General features: G+C 42.6%; 1 protein-coding gene across 3 annotated transcripts in view; it reads right to left on the bottom strand.

The window, feature by feature from the left end:
* Positions 1-14,595, bottom strand: part of PBX3 (PBX homeobox 3) — a 213,124-nt gene that overhangs the window by 123,971 nt on the left and 74,558 nt on the right. Inside the window, exon 1 of one of the 3 annotated variants that reach the window (XM_077305404.1) lies at positions 13,686-13,707. The exons of the other annotated variants lie outside the window; for them this stretch is intronic. Within the exon in view, the coding sequence (XP_077161519.1) occupies positions 13,686-13,692 (7 nt within the window). The 5' untranslated portion in view covers positions 13,693-13,707. Of the gene's footprint in view, positions 1-13,685; positions 13,708-14,595 lie in introns of those variants that run through there. 3 annotated transcript variants of the gene reach the window in all.

Raw genomic sequence — 14,595 nt, 5'->3', positions numbered from 1 at the left:
GCCAGTGTTCCCCAAGTAAGTAGTATCTCAGCTTCAACTAAACTGCTTCACTAGACAGACGGGGAAGTGAGAATCACCTTTTGGTAGCACAAAAATGTGCTTGAAAAACACAAGTATGCATGATTAGATGACAAGAAATCACAGTGCCTTCTCAAAATTCTATTACAGGGAAATGGGGGGGGTTACTTTTAGAGCCTCTTGTGGCGCAGAGTGGTAAGCAGCAGAAATGCTGTCTGAAGCTGTCTGTCCATGAGGTTGGGAGTTCAATCCCAGCAGCCGGTTCAAGGTTGATTCAGCCTTCCATCCTTCTGAGGTTGGTAAAATGAGTACCCAGCTTGCTGGGGGGTAAACGGTAATGACTGGGGAAGGCACTGGCAAACCACCCCATATTGAGTCTGCCATGAAAACGCTGGAGAGCGTCACCCCAAGGGTCAGACATGACTCGGTGCTTGCACAGGGGATACCTTTACCTTTAACTTTTATTTACCAACCCACCCATTTCCCTTTGCTGCCCCTGGGGCACAGAATCCTTCCAGAACACTCACTAAGTGGCACCAGCCTCTTTCGTGCACTTCAGCCCTAGCTGAAAACCCACTTCTTGAATAAAAATCCAACCCTCAACAGAAATCAAGTCTAACTAAGTAGCATATTAACTCACGTTCATTCTTTGCCTCTCTAGATTTATACTGTAAGTACCTTGGAGGCAGGAATCTGTCACGTGCTACTCAATCAAGTACTATGTATGCCAATGGTGATAATTTAAATTGGGGGGGGGGGCGGGGATGGGACAGGTTAACTTCAGAATGTGTGCTAAATATTCAGTACAGGTTCAGCAGTCGCTGCACAGTGAGAAAATGGTTTGCCTATCACAAGCATATCATAATGATAAGATGCAACACGTGGGGTTGCAAGTTTCCCCAACTTGATGCCTGAGGAACAGTGGCCACTTCAAAGTAAAAGGAGAACCAGCTCTTCGATTAAAAGCCCTCTCATGAAGTTACACAGCAAGTTTTTCTGCCACAAATCATACTTATAACAGTTACATTCTGCTTTATTTTTTAACACGCACATCAATTAGCCAGCAAATATATGAGACAGTAAATATGACAAAGAACTCTACAGGATTAGACCAGGAATTCATTTGAGCAAGGGCTTGGCAACTTAAGCCTGTTTTTGGTGCTATGATTCAGCTGTGAAATACATAGAGTGATACTGAAGACAATACAACCTAATCACTGAAAGTCACCCCCTGTGAGAGGGAAAGAGATGTACAGCAAGCTTCCATGTCCCCACTGTCCAGGAAATCAGCACCTTACCTACCCAATTTCCTGTTTTTAGCAAAAGGCAGATCTAGCAAAGAATTATTCAAATCCTCAAGTCAGTCAGTCTGGAAAACAAGACAGAAGCAGCCAGCTCCTTCTACTTACCAACCAAAAACAGGACTTAAACCCACAAAACCATGTCTTCAGAACCGAGGATAGCTCACCTTTGAGGAATCAAGATGAGGAAACTCTTTGCTCTCTCCAGTCCTTTCTGGCTATTCAGTGGAATGAGGGCTTACCTCCACCTCTGCTTTCTACTTACCACCAGGAACCAAAAGAGAGAAGACAGTTGATAACGTGCTAGGTATAACTTGGAATAGAAAAAAATCTGCCGCCTCGCAAGCAGGCATACCCTAAATTCACCTTTCTTTGCAGCTTTGGCATCCAAGATCACTACAGCCACCCCTCTCCTTTGTGCCAGGCTTCCCCAACATACTCCTGGACTCGCCCAAACAGCAAGGGAAGTTTGCATACCTGGCCTTTGAAAGGCATGAATGAAACAAGGGAACTTTGGGTTTAGTAGCTATTTAGTCTCTCAGGGATGCCTTTATTCGCCATCTGATCTTAAATGTGGAAGTAGGAATAGTCATCACTGCTTAGAAGAAGAGCTGATTCCTATATGCCGCTTTTTCTCTACCTGAAGGAGTCTCAAAGCGGCTTACATTCGCCTTCCCTTTCCTCTCCCCACAACAGACACCCTGTGGGGTGGGTGAGGCTGAGAGAGCGCTGATATCACTGCTCGGTCACCACCAACCGGCTAATAATCCCTGGCCTCAACCAGGACCAGAGTCTTATCTGTCCTGGCCCCTACCTGGTGGAATGAGCTCCTGGAGGAGATCAGGCACCTGTCGGACCTAAAACAGTTCCGCAGGGCCTGAAAAAGGGAGCTTTACCGCCAGACATTTGGTTGAGGCCAAGCTAAACGAGGAAAATCTACAGGACCCCTGCTCCCTTCCTCCCAGAAACCCACTCATGAGTTCTGATCCTGGACCTGTTTGCATTGTTATAGTTAACTTTGTTACACTTATTATTAATGTTAATATTATCACTGTTGTGGTTATCTATCTGTTATGGAAAAACTAAGTTCCTTGAATTGTTCTATGTAAAATGCCCTGAACCTCAGGGGAGGGAGGTATATACCTATCTTTAACCGCTCCTGCGGAGTGGATCAAATAATAGAGTAAGGGCCCTGAGGGCGGGCCCTGTCTGGGATGAGGAAGGGTGCCCATTGGCCCCTTCCCCTGGACTGACGCCGTCCCCAGGGAAGGAGGCTAGCGCCCATTTTATTCTGAAATAAAATGGGCTTTAAATCTAGTAAATAAATAAATGAACAAATAAATAAAATGAATAAAAAGGGCATACACACAAAATGCCCCAGATTTAAAAAAAACAAACAAACAACAACAACAAAAACACCCTTAACGACAAATCAGTTCCTTGTCAACTATTTTCAGTGCTTTGCTTTTTTCTTAGGAAGCAAGAGGAAGAACACACCCAAGAAAACAATTCTTTTCCCAATGAAAACTACAGAACAGCTGACAGAAGCCATCCCCAAATTGCTGCGAAGTAGCAGCTGTGCCCTCTCATCAGAATATATTTAGAGATTTTTAAAACACCATCTCAATGGCTTGCTGAGCCTGGTATCCCCTTCAGAGCCAGGAACCATAAACTGGGGCATTTGGGAGAAACAGGAAAGGGGAGGCACACCTCACTTTTTTCTTTCTTTTTACAGCTGTGAATTTATATAATGCCATTAAAAAAAAGAAAGAGAGAGAGAGTATTTCACAAATGCACCCAATGAGTTTATACCCAGGCTCTGCATGGCAAATCCAATACTTAAAATATATATATTTTAAAAAATTGAAACATTCAACAGAACAGGACCATTAAAAAGGCAGATTAATAGCCTGACAGTTCAAACAGCTTCTCTGGAGCCATTAGGCGCCATGGTGCAAATACGTACTCCGGGCATTTCTGAAAAGAACATTAATGGCATGATGGACTGTAACCACGGCACTCCCATACACCTGGATTTATGCTGTTTATTTGGAATGCCTATATGCACCATATGCTCAGCAAATATTTTTATGGAAGCAGTTACTGAGCGTAAGGATCACACAGCTGGTATGGGCTTCCTGCCCCAGGGAGGAAGGGAAGAGGGGGGAGAGATAGGAAAGACCATCTTCTGGAGAACAGAGGAAGGATGTAACAAAATATGCACACATACGCACACAAAATGCGCCTTCCATACAGGAGAGTCGTCTTCAGCCACCCTGTGCAATGAAAGGCAATGCAGTGCCTTCAGCAAAAAAGAAAAAAAAAAGTACAGCACCTGCAAGGGGGGGATGCATCATGTCCTTCAGCAGCCCTCCTGAACTATTTTTAAACAGCAGATAAAATTGGAGAGGCTTGTATTTAAACTGTGCCAGTCTCAAGGACAGGAAGGACAGTGATTGCAAAAAGTGACACACTGGGGATGGAAAGAAGCCGCACCAGCTTAGCTTTATACTCCCTGCCCATGAGCTCTATCTACTGCTGAAATAAAGGAAACATACTTTTTATCTCGAGCTCAGAAAGATTACAACAGACATTTGAGGAATCTACAAGATCAATCTGGGAAGCAAGCAGAAACTGGAATCAGGGTGGTTCTACTAATATGATCAACCATAGTACAGATCCAAGATTTTAAGTTTCAAGTTAATCAAAAACACTGTGTAGAAATCTGTGCTCTGAATGAAACCATTTTGGTAATCACCTTTAAGGCCATAAAGGTCTGGGCCTTTAAGGTCTGGGCCCAGTGTATCTGAGAGACCGCCACCCTGCCTATACCCCCAAAAGAGTTTTACGCTCTGCCAACTCCAACTGGCTACTGATCCCTGGCCCTAAAGAAGCATGTCCGACCTCAACAAAACCAGACCCTTCTCAGTCCTGGCCCCCACCTGGTGGAATGAGCTCCCTGAAGAGATCAGGGCCTTGCCGGAACTTCCACAATTCTGCAGGGCCTGCAAAAGGGAGCTCCTCCGCCAGGCATTTGCTTGAGGCTGACCGACTTACCATCTACAGGTCCACCCCCCACCCCCCGACTGAAAAATCGAACCTATCCAGGAATTGTCGATGTTATTGTTCTGTTAAAATGCTGTTCTAGTTGGCATGCTATGTCATGACTGTATTCTGTTATACTGCTATATGTTGTATGTAACTGTTCTACGACGTTTCATGTAAACCGCCCAGAGCCCTATGGAAGGGCGATATAAAAATCTAAATAAATAAAATAATAATGCAAAACAGTCTTTAGACTTCTGCAAACAAAGGCAACTTCATCTTTGGTCCACAGGTATCGAGAATACAAGGAATAACTCCACATTTGTTTCCTGAGTGTCCCTGCTGAGGAAAAGTGGCAAGAAGAAGAAGAAGAAGAAGAAGAAGAAGAAGAAGAAGAAGAAGAAGAAGAAGAAGAAGAAGAAGAAGAAGAAGAAGAAGAAGAAGAAGAAGAAGAAGAGTTGGTTCTTATATGCCGCTTTTCCCTACCCGAAGGAGGCTCAAAGCGGCTGACAGTCGCCTTCCCTTTCCTCTCCCCACAACAGACACCCTGTGAGGTGGGTGAGGCTGAGAGAGCCCTGATATCACTGCTCGGTCAGAGCAGTTTTATCAGTGCCGTGATGAGCCCAAGGTCACCCAGCTGGTTGCATGTGGGGGAGCGCAGAATCGAACCTGGCATGCCAGATTAGAAGTCCGTACTCCTAACCACTACACCAAACTGGCTCCCAGAAGGAGACTACAACTAAGCACTATCGTGATGGCCAACCCCTCCATTTGTCTTTCTGCCCTATGTGCACTTCAGAGGGGGGACGTTAAAATAGGCTGTACGTTTAACCATTTTATATACCATTTTCTCACAAGTGGCATCTAGAGTAGCGCCCAAGAGTGGTGCAATCCATAAAGCAGTGGTAAAAGCTATTACACCAAAGGACATTTGGAAAAATGAATGCATACTAAATATCCTCCAGAGGTAACATTCTCAAAGAGATCTGAAGCCAGGGTTTCTGGGTCTATATCCATGAAAGAATCTTGTGGCACCTTAAGAACAGCTTTATTGTGGCAGAAGCCTTCATGGTCTAGAGCCTGTGCTGTCAAATACATGAAATGTTATCCGTGTTGGGTAGATTAGATCTTTTAACAGAGGTACATTTGGGATTCTACTTCTGAATATATGTAGCTGTTTTATAATACGTCTACTCATTGCCAAGTACTAACAGCCACTCCCAGCATACCAGAACAACCTCAAGTATGATCTTAGGAAGAACTACTCTGATGGGCAGCAGTTCTCAAGTCTTTAACATCACCTGCTACCTGATCTTTCTAGTTGGAGGTGCTGGGGACTGCACCTGATACAGAGAGGATCTCCTAATAATGAACCACAGCCCCCTCCTCTGGGGTGCATACCTCTCAACACCTGCAACAACATCCCACCAATTTATCTCTGCAAGAAAGTTTCAGTTTTAAGTATTGTTGTCCACAACAAATACACAACTAAAAGCAATGAACAAAAATCGAATAAATAAAACCTAAATTACACAAAAATAGCTTCACTAACTTATATCTTCCACAGCCTAAACAACCTCACAGCTACTTAACAAAATCCCAACACCCTAATTGTCCAAAAAAAAACCAACCCCTAAAACAACCAGATTCAGCATCATAAAAATTAAACCAGTCTTCTGGTCTGAGGACATATATTAAGAGAGGCAGTCCTTCAAATACTGGGCTCCCAGATCATAAAGGGCTCTATAGGCTAAAACCAGCACTTTGAGTTCAGCACAACTGTGCCAACAGTGGTATAAAATGGGCATATCACCTTCACTGGAAAGAAGGTCAGCTTCCTCATTCAGTACAAGAAGCAACTTTGGGGTTATTTTCAAGGGTAGCCTCACATAGGTGCATGTTACAGTATACTGTTCCAGAGATTACAGGAATACAGATCAAAGTGACAAGGCCATCTGAATCAAAGTAAACAAGAGAAAGCTAAGGCAAGGCTAACCCACCTTCCAATTAGCCTAAAGAGATCAGTTTCTTTCAAGGCATCAGCCTTCTTCAACAGTATCTTTTTAGTCTGCTCTGGATTCAACCTTACCTTGTTAACCTTCATTCACTTGAGCACAGGCTTTAGCTCCCAATTAGGGATAGAGACTATTACATATAGATATTTAGAATAAGATGTATAGCTAGGTATCAACAGCATCCAACTCCAGAATTCTGGATAATCCCATTCAGTGATGTTATTATGAGGACACGGGTGAGTATACTGAGCTTTGCAGGAGTCCACAGGACAATTCCCAAGGCATCAGCTCAACTTTCTCACAGAAAGTTTTTTCTGTAAGAATATAAGAATGAAACATTGGACTTACCTGAGGATTTCTTCTCTTCAGTGAGTCAAAGTCATCCAAGCTGGTTAGGTCACGACCCCTCTTGCTGTAGCAGAGCTACACAAATTCTGCTGGGTCAGAGTGAAGTTGCCCTTCCAATCATCATATAGTCTAGCTCCATATCTGCATCTTGTTTGTTGACTGCAGTTTTGTTTTGTTATTATTCAAAAGAATCAAAACTAGGCACAAGCATCCTGCTGGAACTGCAGGGCTATCAAAACTGGACTCATTCTGCACCAGGAGAGTAATGCAAAATCTGCATAGCCCGGCCTGGAGCGAGAGGAAGCATAACCTAACCAGATTCCCCCACTGGAGGAGAACAGCCCTGCTGGATCAAATTAGTGGGCTATCTAGTCCAGTTCCCATTTCACACAGTGGTCAGAGCCCTCTCCTGGTCTTGCCTTTTACCACTGGGTTTCAGAAGTTTACAGTCTGTTTCTTTCACTCACTATGGCTAGTAGACAGATTCACAGGGATAGGTCCATCAATGGCTAACTCATTTTGAATGTTATCAATGCTCGTGGCTATTACTTCCTCCAATGGCAGTCAGTTTCACAATTAAATTACTCATAGACAACAGAAGTATTTCTTTTTTTCAGTCCTGAACCTACTGCACAAATATATTGGGTGCCCTGGGTTCAAGTATTAATGGAAGAGAGAGAAGAAGTTCCTTTTATCCACTTTCTCTACACTATGCATAATTTTATAAATCCCCATCATGTTTTTGTCTCTTTAGTCATCTAAGTTAAACTATTCCCAGTTCTGCAATCTTTCCTCCCAGGAAAGGCTCCAGCCCACTGAACCTGTTAGAGGCCTTCTATACTTTTTCCAGAGCCTCTTGTGGCGCAGAGTGGTAAGGCAGCAGTCATGCAGTCTGAAAGCTCTGCCCATAAGGCTGGGAGTTCAATCCCAGCAGCTGGCTCAAGGTTGACTCAGCCTTCCATCCTTCCGAGGTCAGTAAAATGAGTACCCAGCTTGCTGGGGGGTAAACAGTAATGACTGGGGAAGGCACTGGCAAACCAGCCCGTATTGAAAATGCTAGAGGGCGTCACCCCAAGGGTCAGACATGACTCGGTGCTTGCACAAGAGATACCTTTACCTTTACCGATACTTTTCCAGCTCTGCAATGTCCTTTCTGAGATATGACAACGAGATTGGTACACAGGATTCCAGGATTGGCTGTTTTATTCTCAATTCCTTTTCTAATAATCCCATGGAGTTCACGTTTTCACTGCTGCTACACACTGAGAATGTTTTGGGAGTTCGATGGAACATGGCGCTCTGACCGGTTCACGGCTGTGAACTCCTGTCCTGTGCGAAGGGACCAGACCTTTTTTTTTTTTGTTGGTTAGATGTGGGTGAAAACTGCAACTTCACCCAAAAGTCTTCTCTAAGACTCTCTGGAATTCCCAGAGGGGAGTAGAGACCTTGATGGACCCACGGGAGCTAGCCCCCGGGTCTTAAACCGCTCGGGGAAAAGGGGCAAAGAGGACGCCACCGCCATTTTAGGTTTTTTCTTTTTCTTATTTCCCCCCCCCCCCCCCCGTTCCTTTTCCTCTCCTTACCCATTCATTCGCAAACATGGTTTGGAGGGAAAAAAGGATTTGCTTTTGATGAAGGACAGGAAAGAAGGGCTTTAAAAGAACCGTCAGAGCTACAGAATTGTGAGTTGGGCAAACAATGTTTCCACTATAATTCTAAGATCTTGTTCAATCTTGATCGCACTCAGTTTAGAACCTATTAGAATGTATTTACATTTGATTTTTGGTTGGTTGGTTATTTGCGCTGTGAGATAACTATGCCAAAATTACCCTAAAACTGTTCAACTAAGTGGCATGGTCCACCACCTTAACTGCACTGGACAGACCCAACAATAACAGAACATTCCCCTTGTCCATTTGTAGCTTCAAATAATTAACCAGTCCTACTAAATTTATTTCTGTGTCCCATATCCAAGTTGGAAACTAGAGAGAAAGGAAGAAGTCTCATTCAGGTGACCTGAACGTGCTCTAGCACAACTTTCTCAATTAACTTGCCAAACTATAGGTCAGTGTTAATTTGCCATTTTTGGACAAGTACCTAAAAAAATGAATAGGTCAATCAAATGCATACCAATCCTCCTGGGATGCAATTTCAGCTGTGCCTTAATCTCATCAAATGAGATTCAACCCAAATATCCAGATTTAAGTGAAAACTTGCATCAGGGATATCTTCAAAAATACTTACCTGCTTTACAAAAAATATGTAAAAAATTTTATACCACATCAAGCCCTCAGATTCTCATTCCCTGTAGCAATTCAGTTGACTATGGAAATGCCAATCCTTCCTGAACATGCATATTAATTTTTCCCCATCTCCCATTAACCCAAAACTAAAATGATTACAATGTATTTAAAAAATGCTGACACCCTCCCCCCACCCCCACAACCAGAATGTGTGTATTTCTCCATTCCGTTCTCCTGCACAGTAGATTCCATTTACCCCTTTTCACCTGGGACAAAAATAGATGCCCCATATTCCATTTTTGAATTTCTTTTCTGCAACATAATGTATTAAAGCATTACACAACTGACAGCCCTTTAGGAACACTCTGTATAATATGAGACAAAGGTTTCTGTTGCAAAATCATTTAACCAGTTATATGCTGGCCTTTCAAATTCCACCAACTGGTCTACAAAAACACATCAAAATCTAAGATTGAGGGTCTGAGGAGGTCCTAGGTATGTGAAGAAGTGTCCATGGACATGAAAGCATATACCTAGAATAAAACTTTGCCGCTCTTAAAGGAGTCAATGGACTCAAACTTTGTTCCAAAGTTCTAGTTAAATGGATTTCTGGTGCTTTTTAAAAAAAGGATCAGAAGAGCCAAAACTGTCCCCAGTATTCACCATGACACACTTTTTTGATGGATCATCTGTGCCGGATAAACAAGACCTAGTAAGGCTCTATGATGTTATCATTTTTGAGAATTCCCTGTAGAATTTCCCTTACCTTTTCTGGCAGACCCAGCGCTGCAGTCTACCAGATGAGCATTCCTAGAGGTTCCAAAACAGCATACCAAGTATATCTAGACTTTTGCTGGAACGTTAACCATGACTGGGAAAAAAAAAACACCTGACACTTTGGGTAGAGTGCTATGAAGGAGCAGAGAGTTTAATCTTGCAAGAATTCTGTCCACCTATATAGGAAACTGAGCAACAAAACCCAAACAAAACAAATTACATTGGGGAGGGGGCATCCAAATTGGATGTTGGATGTGAATTCTTATAAGAAAGCAAACTTTCTTATGGCCTTGCTCCGAGTGCACGGTGGTGTGTCTGGCTTTTATCAAGGGGCTATAAGGAATGTTCAGCTATTACAATTTCAGAATAATCTATTATTTCCATGCTGCTCTTTCCCTCCTTACCCCCACCCCATGCCCTCTATCCTCAGCATTTTCAAATATAGGTTCCCTGTTTGATGCTGCCTTTGCCTCAAAATAGTCTGCTGTTGTTTACCCAGGGGTAGAGCTTCAAATATTATATTCTCACATTTTCAAATCAGCACAGACACCTGAGACAAGAAGTGTCCCCAAAGCTGCCTTCACAGGCTACATGCTGGTCACTCTTTCTTGTCAAGACTGATTTATTACCTCCTTGCTGTTCAATTTCACATTTTGTCCTCATCATATCCGTGCCTCATGATCATTCCAGGCTGACCCTTGTAGGGCAGGCAGGGAATATTGATAAAACAATTATCTGTTAGCCGTTCATTTGATTTTCCATTTCAATTACGGATTGCACGAGGCAAAAGGAAAAAGATTGCATCATTGATTTTTTTCTCTACCTTACAACAGTAAAGAGTTGCTTTGATGGTTGTAAAATGAATGCAAGTCAACCATGCTTTTAAAGGTCATACGGTTTCATTTTACTGTATTTTTAAAGATCCCCCCCCAAAAAAAATATGCAACTGTAATGGCTAGGAACTGGGTTAAAAAACAGAATAACTCAGCACAATGCTTGAAAAAAAGCCTTGAAAAAATTAATGACTTAGAAACACAACTCACCAAAATGTGGTTACCATTAATCTATTTCAACCTTTGCAAACTCTACTGAATAAGTTCTAGTATTTATGAGGAAAGGTCTAAGGCACTATCCCTAAGTAGGTCTAGGCTTGGCCAGTCTAAGATGGAAGACTGCCAGAGTATCCCACATACACTACTGTGTACTTTCTGGAGGAAAGCCAGGGTAAACTGAAGATGCAATCTACCAAGGTAAGACAAGCAACTTTGCCCATACGTATTGATTTGTTTATGCTCTTCTGACTAAAGCTTAGAGCATTAACAGTCAAGAATAAAATAATTACCAGATACAAACACAATTAGTAGTACAGGCATAACCATAATACAATAACTGATCTTGGACAAAACAAACACAATAACAATACTAAATGCCAATATACATACCAATACAAATTCAACAATAACACAGTCCCCAGATTTTCTCTCATATACAAGGGCAGATACAGCCTTGCCTAATCCTAACCAAGTATGGTTATCCGTTAAACCTAATTACATGAAATAAAAATTTTGCAATTTTGGTGGGATGGGAGCCAAACCATATCCTTTAACGAGGGAGAGAGAAAGAGTTCTCTGAATTTGTAAAATTTCAGAAAGTTCAATAAAGCAAGGAGTCTAGGCATTCTGAATCACAGCTGCCTAAGGAGCTGGTGAGCTGCCTAAGGAGTAGGAATAGGCTGCCTAAGGAGGTGGTGAGCTCCCCCTCACTCGCAGTCTTCAAGCAAAGGTTGGATACACACTTTTCTTGGATGCTTTAGGATGCTTAGGGCTGATCCTGCGTTGAGCAGGGGGTTGGACTAGATGGCCTGTATGGCCCCTTCCAACTCTATGATTCTATGATTCTGATTCTATACAACATCTTTCAGCCAATCAAACCCTTCCATAATGTCCATGCAGTTCTACTGTTGGAATAGAATTTAAGCGAGCCCAACATAAAGACTCTTCTATATTTAGGAACTCTCAAGTCATCTAGCTGGTCTAGATAAGATTTTGGATATGGTAGTCCAAGATAAAAGGGAGAACACATTCTACGGTCCTGTGTGCTCATCTCATCTAAGGCATAGAATTTGGTCCACACTAAGGCAAAAAAATGCCAACATGTAGTAAAACAGAGCACCAGTGTAAAAATGTAGAGAAATATCCTGCTGAGATAATTACTGCACAGATTAGAGCTGTTTCTGTTTTTGCAGAAGTTAAGAGAAAACAGAGCAGGAAAGAGGGTAGCTCCCCATCCCATGGAACAAAGGGAGCAGGTGTTCTAGCCAAGGGATGGGCAGGACACCTGCTCCCTAGCCATCATTCTAGAAGGGTCTGTGTTAGGGAACAATTTCAGAAATGGTACCTGCTTACAAGACCTCACAGAGATCCCAAAGCCCTAGCAACAGTTCAACAAGCAAAATAAAATGTCATAGGCAAGGCCTGCTACTGCAGGTGTCAATAAGGAGATCTGAACACATCACCTGAAAAAGCAGCCTCTGGCTCCCCTAATCTGTTCTGCTGGCTGCAGCATGGCATGCTGGGGATTTCGGTTCAGCCGGTGCTATCTACAGAGAGCTGAAGAGAGGCCATTATCCCTCGCTAAACATAACTATGTTAAAATTTCACCTGAGAGGATGATAATGTGGTCTCGCCAGCCAGTGATCCAGGACGGTCACACACTCAACAGAAGCGGTGCTCAACCTACTACACTTCATTACGGTTCAGCGCCTAGTACAGCTCTAGGGGGATTTTCACATGGCCGACCTTAAGAAAAGTTCAGCCTTTGATCAAGGTTTAGTGCTCCTGGAGTAGCAGTGGTAACAGGAAAGGGTTTCCATTTTCTGTGCCATAAGGTGCTGGTGTTGATCTCCTTAAAGCCCTGGAGTTTTCTTCCAAGCCTGGATTACGCTCGGCAATTAAGGTAATGAACTAGCCGAGGTAACAAGGCATAATGATCTCTTTTGTCCTTTGAATTCTTATGAACTTCACTTGTTCGCATTGAGGAAAAAGCTTTGCATTCCCAACTAAACATGCTGCACACAGCTTAAAGCTGCGTGTGTATTTAAATGATTACTTCCATTATGCCTTCATGGTTTGACGTTTTTAATTTAAAACTCCTGTAATATTTAAGCGCACCGAAATACCCACACTCTGTGAGAATGCTAGCTTACATGCTCGTAATATTTTGACACCTTGCAAGTTATTATTTTAATGCCTGAAAAGATAATGTGATGAATCCACTGATAATACATCAAAATATGTGTATGTGGGTCTGTGTCTCACTTTTTAGTTCCAAAACAGTGGATTCTTACAAAATAACTAGAAAAGCACATGAGACAGAGGACGCATGCGCGGATAATTGAGACACAACACAGAGTGAGAACAACGGGAAGACCATTAATGTATTTACTGCAATCCACTAAGTGTTGCTTCTGCGCAAGCTCCATTCATTTCCAGAGGGGCGGTGCTGGAAAATGCAAGGCAGCACTCAGTGGGCTGTACAAATTGTCTATCTGACCACAGCAGACGCAGTGGAACTCTGACATCCAATCAAGTCTTTGTAAATTAACATGCATGTTTTAAAGGGGAATCTGCAAAATAGGAAACCCGCTTTTCCTTTTTAAAAATTTACTTATTTAACAGCATCTGACTTACTAGATTTTAAATTTTACACTACCCTTCCCTACCCCCCAAAATCTTTTGCATGCTATAAACCCTTTCACTGTGCTTTGCAGAATCCGCTGCACTCTGATCTTTCATCTTAACACATTCCCAGCCCCAAATTTCACTTCAATCTCACCTCATCTCTCCATACTACATTAACCCCTGGCAATTGCCTTCCAAATGACCCCATTAAGCTGTAATTGCCTCAGCAGGCCTGCACTTTCGCTTGTAATTCTGTACCTCTCATCTCCCAGACGTTCTCTCAGCATCATTTCATGTTCTGGCTCCCTTCACCGAGCTCAGCTTATGACCTCGCTGCACCGTGGCCGAAGTGACTACTAAAAGCATCACGGAGATGGAATTCCATTACTTATTTTTTTAAAAGTTCTCCGGTGCCCCTAATGTAATATTCTTTGGGGACTGTTGTCAAGGATACCAAGCACTAGCTATTAAGACCTTTTGTTTCCCCAAGGCATTTTGTCTTTTATTAATAAATAAATAAAGATAAAGGGAGGTTCATTCTTCCTCTTCTCCTCCCCCTTCTCCCCCCCCCCCATCCACTCCAAATGGTTAGAGAACGAGATACAGACTGGAGTCAAAACACAAGAAAGGGAAGGACAAATATGCTCCATACTACAGACAGCAAAATTATTTTTATATACACATTCACACACATATACACAAAGTACGCGCCAGATTTTTGCGAGGGCATATCTCTGCAATTAACTGCATGGTCATACCTGCAATGAAGCAGATGTAGAAAGCAGACTGGGGAATTTAAATAAAGTGCTAGCACTATTGCATTCTTTCATCAGCGTAAGCTACAGGTTCATCAGTGTACAATGGAGACAAATTGGCACAAGAGAAACTGAAACTGCTTCTTCTCCAATGATACCTGTAGTTCAAATGTGTTAAGATAAGGTATTCCACACTGGCCAATATGCTGCTGCCATCCAGAAGACACACATACATCAGAAATTGACTGGTACATGATCCAAGCAAGTAGCCGCATTTTATGGTCTCAACACTTCTATGCGGATAGCACCTTATCATTTCTGACTGCAATATCATTCTGTTTGCAAATAAAAACAAGGGTGATTGGCCACTGACACATACTAACACAGAAATTCGTACTAAGTACGATCTTTCC

Source organism: Paroedura picta, chromosome 12 (assembly GCF_049243985.1).
Source record: "Paroedura picta isolate Pp20150507F chromosome 12, Ppicta_v3.0, whole genome shotgun sequence".
Classification (NCBI taxonomy): domain Eukaryota; kingdom Metazoa; phylum Chordata; class Lepidosauria; order Squamata; family Gekkonidae; genus Paroedura; species Paroedura picta.
The sequence above is the reverse complement of the archived record's forward strand: the minus strand, read 5'-3'. Positions and strand labels throughout refer to the sequence as shown.